The sequence below is a fragment of the Megascapheus bottae genome, chromosome 5, assembly GCF_031878675.1.
Source record: "Megascapheus bottae isolate mThoBot1 chromosome 5, mThoBot2.hap1, whole genome shotgun sequence".
NCBI classification, from domain to species: domain Eukaryota; kingdom Metazoa; phylum Chordata; class Mammalia; order Rodentia; family Geomyidae; genus Megascapheus; species Megascapheus bottae.
The window spans coordinates 81,602,218-81,608,275 of NC_143513.1; the positions used below are offsets into that span (position 1 = coordinate 81,602,218).

General features: G+C 67.2%; 1 protein-coding gene across 6 annotated transcripts; it reads left to right on the forward strand.

Moving 5' to 3' along the window:
* Positions 1 to 542: 542 nt before the first annotated feature.
* Repin1 (replication initiator 1) lies at positions 543 to 5,465 on the forward strand. Of its 6 annotated transcripts, none has more exons than XM_090333509.1 (3): positions 1,263 to 1,408; positions 1,798 to 1,971; positions 3,730 to 5,465. In XM_090333509.1, exon 3 carries the CDS (start codon positions 3,744 to 3,746, stop codon positions 5,403 to 5,405), a length of 1,662 nt encoding a protein of 553 aa, XP_090189635.1. In that variant the 5' UTR covers positions 1,263 to 1,408; positions 1,798 to 1,971; positions 3,730 to 3,743; the 3' UTR covers positions 5,406 to 5,465. The 6 variants fall into 6 exon arrangements, with proteins under 6 accessions (XP_090189634.1, XP_090189635.1, XP_090189636.1 ...); XM_090333510.1 differs by having other exon boundaries at positions 3,733 to 5,465; XM_090333508.1 differs by lacking the exons at positions 1,263 to 1,408; positions 1,798 to 1,971 and adding an exon at positions 543 to 582.
* The last annotated feature ends 593 nt before the right edge of the window (positions 5,466 to 6,058 follow it).

The following is a 6,058-nucleotide window of genomic DNA, read 5'->3' on the forward strand; positions in this document are numbered from 1 at the left end:
ATTAATGACCATGGTATGGAGCTGGTGGGGTGGTGCCTGCCCATGATCTGAGAACTGTGAGATGGAGACAGAAGGAATGTGAGCTCCAGGTCAGCCCAGCCACCCGGGGAGCAAGTGTTTCAAAAAAGTGTTTTTACCAAAGTGGAGGGCCGGGAGTGTGGCCTCGTGGTAGGGTGCTGGCCTAGCATGCACGAAGACCCGGGTTCGATTCCTCACCACCACATACATAGAAAAAGCCAGAAGTGGTGCTGAGGCTCAAGTGGTGGAGCTCTAGCCTTGAGAAAGTCCAAGGACAGTGCTCAGGCCCTGAGCTCAAGCCCAGGACTGGCAAGAAAAAAAAAAAAAGTTGTAAAAGAAAACCAGTGAAATGGAAGGAAAGGCAGAGCAGGCAGCTGCGTGGAGAGGCAGAGCTCCGGGGTCCCCAGCGCCAGCGGAGGATCGGGACCGCCATGTCCCCCTGTTTCCTGCTTACGCAACAGACTTTGAAAAGTGTTTTAAAGATAATCGAACAGTTGAGACGCTGCTTTGGTGGAAGGGAGCCAGGAGGTGATTGGCGCGCAGAGCCGCGGCCACCTGCTCCTGGTGAGTCACCGGTCAGGCTCGCACCTGCCCGGCCGCCACCACTGCCGCCCGCCCCGCCCGCCGGCCGGCCGGGGGCCCCCGTGCGCCCGCAGCCCGGCCAGGAAGCCCCGCGCCCGGCCGGGAGCTCCACGCCCGGCCAGGAAGCCCCGCGCCCGGCCGGGAGCTCCACGCTCGGCCAGGAGCCCCGCGCCCGGCCAGGAAGCCCCGCGCCCGGCCAGGAGCTCCACGCTCGGCCAGGAGCCCCGCGCGCGCCCCCAGCCCGGCCTGGAGCCCCGCGCCCGGCCACTCCGCCTCGCAGACTCTGGAGGACCCGGCCGACCCAGGTGCGCCGCCGCCGTCCGGGGTCCGCGCCCGCGCTGCCGGTACCGCACCGCAGGGACGACGCGCCGGGGACGGCGGGCGCCCCTGGGGCCTCCCGGCCAGCTCCGGAGCGGGCGCGCGGGACGCGGTGACCGCAGGCCGGCTCCACGGGCGCCCGCGGGCGCGTCCTCGGCCGGGGACAAAGGGCGGCGCCACGCGCGCCCCTCGGCGAGCGGCGGCGAGCCCGAGCCGTGGCCTCCATGGCGACGCGGCCGGCCGCCCCGGCGGGGGCGCGCGGAGGGTGACCGGCGCCCCGCCCCGCCCCCGCCGCCCGCCCGGGACTGACCCTCGGCAGCTCCTGTAGTCACGTGGCGCTGGGAACCGGCGTGGGGGGGGGAGGCCGGGACGGGCCTGGCGGTTGTGAACTCGAACCCGCGCAGTCGCCGCGGCCGGCGGGAGCGGGCCCTGGAGGCCGGCCCGGGGCTCCATGGACGGGCGGCGCGCCCGGGCTCAGCCCGCGGGAGAGGTACTGGGGCGGGGGCGGGGGGCTCCACCTGCGGGGCGCGGGCGGCGCACCTGCGCGGGACCTGGCGCGGCCCGCGGTGGGAGGGACCGGCGCCGACCCCCACGCCGAGCCCGGGACGCGGCCTGGCGTCCCGGCCGGGGCGGGGGAGGGGCCCGGCCGCGGAGCCCGGGCGCGCGCTGACCTTTCCCGGCCGGGCTGGCCCGCAGAGGGCCCCCCTCGGGAATCCAGTGGCCGCCGAGGTCATTCTGCCGGCGGGGTGCCGGGCGGAAGGCTGAGCCCGAGGCTCGGCGGGCGCACGAGGCCGGGCTAGCCCGGACACAGCGATGCCCGCCAGGCCCCAGGAGCTCCGAGCCTCCTCCGCACACATGCGTTCTCTCCCCTCCCCACAGGCAAGGCCGGCCTCTCCGCAGCCAGGGCTCGGGGCTCGGCCACGGGGGCAGGGGTGTCTTTATTGCTGCAGTTTTCTCAGACATCAGGGGGCTATCGGAGCAGGTGCTGCAGCGGCCCAAGTATCCCCAGGAAGAGCTTGAAAAAGCCTCATCCTCAGCTCTGCCGTCTCCAGGGTAGCGTCTACCCTTTGTTGTGTTCCCAAACTACCCGCAGCCCCAGCGCCCAGGCCTCCCTGGCACGGTAGAAGTGCCTACCAGGGAAGGGTCATCCCCGGGCTCTGTCCAGTGTGCTGCAGGGCAGGCAGTGGGGAAACTTAGAGGCCGTGACCTTAGGGAGCATGGAGTAGGCACAAGGAATCCCTGAGGACTCTGACACCCAGCCCTGGTTCTGTGTAGGAGGGTCCCTGGAATCTGGGCTCCCTGGAGTTATGACCTCGGGATTAGCCCCTGGCCAGGTGGGGGGCAGAACCAGGCAGTGGACAGAGGTGATCATCTTTTCATCCCTCTCCTTTCTCCTGCCTCCACAATCCTTAGCACCCCAGGGGAGGCAGAGTGTCAGGCTGTGGGAGTTCCGTGGATAGCGAGAGTTCTCTTTGCTAAGGTTCTCTAATCATGCAGGGGTGGGGCACAGGTGGCAGAATGTGGGCAGCCTGCACAGGCAGTGGCCTGGCAATTAGGCTGTTCTGGGAGAGGCATCTGTTCCCCCCTAGCTCTGTCCTGGAGAAAGGCTCTTCTCACCTGCTCCTCAGCTGCTGCCCTGGGATGTGGTGAGGCACTAGTGCCTCTGCTGGGGCAGGAATGTCTTCGGTTGTTTCTTTGGGAAGATCTGTACACAGCCAGGTATTTTAAAGGAAAGAACATGGCCCTGCAGGAGAGGCTTTCTTGGTTGTGCTGTTGGCTTAGTGTGCCATCCCAGGCAAGTCTCATCTTTTAGTTGCTGGACTTCATCAGGAAGTGTCTGAAGACACGGGGCTCTTCAGTGCCAGGGAAAGACAGACGGCTCTTCAGTGCCAGGGAAAGACAGACACATTAGGACAAAAGAGATCTCATCGATGCAGTTTCCTTCTGCCCAGAGTTAGGCAGGCACATCAGGCAGGGTGGTCTGCTCCATTTTCATCTGAACCCACGCTGTCCTTCCTCCTTGTCAGAGTCAGGCTCCTGTTCTATTTACAGTTGGTTACCAGGGTGATGGGGTAATACAGGAAGTTAGAAAACACTGTCGGTGAAAGGCCCCTGGAGGGGGAGTGAGGCAGGAGAGCTATAAGTTAACCTTATTGAAGGCCAAGGCTCACATTTTTCTCGTCATGGCTGGCTGGGAACTGGGCCCCTGACAGTTGGAAAAGGTTGGTAAAGTCAGTGAGAAGTTCCCACTGGGGGAGGAGGGTTGTATTCTTTAACTCCACTGGTGAAGGACTCATACCCTTGAGATGGCTGGCTGGTTACAAACAACATAGAGGCTAGTTACAATGGAAGTCAAGAAGCAAATCATCCCAGGAAATATCAGTACCAGGAAATATCCGTACAGAATAGCGACTTGTTACAAGATGGAGACCTTTTCGTTTGACAGAAAAGATTGCTCACAGGCTGCCATGGGGCAACAGGAAGTAGGCACAAGGAGAAGGCAACAGGGAAGCTCTGAAGCTGTCTGGACCAGTGGGATGCCTTCTGTGGGACAGGACCCAGGTGTCTGCCAGGGGAGAGGGGGGATTCCAGGGAGTGCCAGTCTCCCTAACGTACGTAGGGCAGTAAAGACAAGCTGCACGCCTTGGAAGGTAACCAGGAAACCCAAGCCGGGAATCACATGCAGGGGCCAGAGAAATAGTCTAGGTTGGCATCTGGGGCTCTGGAGTCCCCGGGGGACCCGCTGCTCTCGGGGCCGGGCTGGAGGGGAAGAACCGGGCCCAGGCCCTCACTCTGCTTTTCCACCCCCAGCAGAAGACGAGCCCATGCTGGAGCAGCGCTGCGGGGGCCCCAGGCCCGTGGGCCCGGCCCAGCCGCGGCTCCCTGCGCGGCCCTCCCCGGAGGCACTGCGGGCCCCGCCGAAGGAGCCCGGCGGGCTGAGGCCGCGGGGCACTCGGGGGGCCCGGCTACGCCTGGAAGCTCCGCGGAGGGTCCATCGCTGCGCCCACTGTCGAAGGCACTTCCCCAGCTGGGTGGCCCTGTGGCTCCACACCCGCCGGTGCCAGGCCCGGCTGCCGCTGCCCTGCCCGGACTGCGGCCGGCGCTTCCGCCACGCCCCGTTCTCGGCGCTGCACCGCCTGGTCCACGCGGCCGCCACCCCGGACCTGGGCTTCACCTGCCACCTCTGCGGCCGCCCCTTCCGAGGCTGGGTGGCCCTGGTTCTGCATCTGCGGGCGCACGCGGATGCCCAGAGGCCCATTGCCTGCCCCGAGTGTGAGAGACGCTTCTGGCGACAAAGGCAGCTCCGAGCCCACCTGCGGCGGTGCCACCCCCCTGCCCCCGAGGCCCGGCCCTTCATATGTGGCAACTGTGGCCGGAGCTTCGCCCAGTGGGACCAGCTGGTCGCCCACAAGCGGGTGCACGTGGCCGAGGCCCTGGAGGAGGCGGCAGCCAAGGCTCTGGGGCCGAGGCCCCGGGGCCGTCCGGCGGTGACGGCCCCCGGGCCCGGCGGGGACGCCGTGGACCGGCCGTTCCAGTGCGCCTGCTGCGGCAAGCGCTTCCGCCACAAGCCCAACCTGATCGCCCACCGCCGCGTGCACACCGGGGAGCGGCCGCACCAGTGCCCCGAGTGCGGAAAGTGCTTCACCAACAAGCCCTACCTGACCTCGCACCGGCGCATCCACACCGGGGAGAAGCCCTACCCCTGCACCGAGTGCGGCCGCCGCTTCCGCCATAAGCCCAACCTGCTGTCGCACAGCAAGATCCACCGGCGATCCGAGGGCTCGGCGCCACCGCCCGGCCTGGGGCCCCGCCCGGAGCCCGCCCCCGAGACGCCCGCGGCCGTGGGGCCGCTGCCCGCTGGGCCCGGGGCGCCGGCCGCCCCCGCGGGGCCCCCGGCGCTGTTCGGCTGCGCTGAGTGCGGGCGCAGCTTCCGGCTGGAGCGCTTCCTGCGCGCCCACCAGCGGCAGCACGCGGCCACCGAGCGGCCCTTCGCCTGCGCCGAGTGCGGGAAGCTCTTCGGCAAGAAGACGCACCTGGCGGCGCACGCGCGCGTGCACTCGGGCGAGCGGCCCTTCGCCTGCGAGCAGTGCGGGCGCCGCTTCTCGCAGGGCAGCCACCTGGCGGCGCACCGCCGGGACCACGCGCCCGAGCGCCCCTTCGTGTGCCCCGACTGCGGCAAGGCCTTCCGCCACAAGCCCTACCTGGCGGCGCACCGGCGCATCCACACCGGCGAGCGGCCCTACGCCTGCCCCGACTGCGGCAAGGCCTTCAGCCAGAAGTCCAACCTGGTGTCCCACCGGCGCATCCACACCGGCGAGCGGCCCTACGCCTGCCCCGACTGCGACCGCAGCTTCAGCCAGAAGTCCAACCTCATCACCCACCGCAAGAGCCACATCCGAGACGGCGCCTTCTGCTGCGCCATCTGCGGCCAGACCTTCGACGACGAGGAGCGGCTCCTGGCCCACCAAAAGAAGCACGACGTCTGAAGGGCCGCCCGCCGGGGCGCGGCCGGAGCAGGGGGACCGGGCCTCGGGCCGGCCGGCCAGCCAGCCAGCCGTCGGCGGCAGGAGTTTCCCAGGGTCCCCACTAACCGGCCCTGTGCCCCCGGAAAAGTAGCAATAGCAGCTCTATTTACCCTTAGAGCCCTCGGCTAGAGGAGCCACCAGCAGGAAGGGAGCCCCCTGTCCTCTGGTGTTAACGCCTTAATGTCCCAGTCTTCACTATGAGGTCCTTCAGGTCACTTTTGGAAGTAGGTGTGGTAGAGTCCTTAGGAAATGAGTGTTCAGGGAGGGAACCTGCTGACCACCTTAGGCCGCAGGGCTGGGCAGGGGGGCAGCAGAACGAGGAGGCAGGGCTGCCCTTACTCACCCCCTTCCCAGCTGCCTCCTTCCTAGTGCCCGGGCGAAGAGACCCAGCCATGGATTGTAGTAGGCAAACCAGTGATCCCACTCTCGTCCTCCCCAGGCCCGCCCCCAGGCCATCCTCTTCTTCTTGGTCCGTTCTGGCCATTATCCAAGGTCTGTCCCTGACACACCTTGTCTGAGTCCTTCCCTGGCTGCTTTATCTGAACCCCAGTGCCCTCCGCTGGGTCCACTGGACAGGAGCAGCGCCCTGCTGCTGGAGGGTTAGCCAGGCAGGG

Coding starts and splice junctions, on each gene's coding strand:
- Repin1 (XM_090333508.1), top strand. CDS start 3,744: ATGCTGGAGCAGCGCTGCGGGGGCCCCAGGCCCGTGGGCCCGGCCCAG.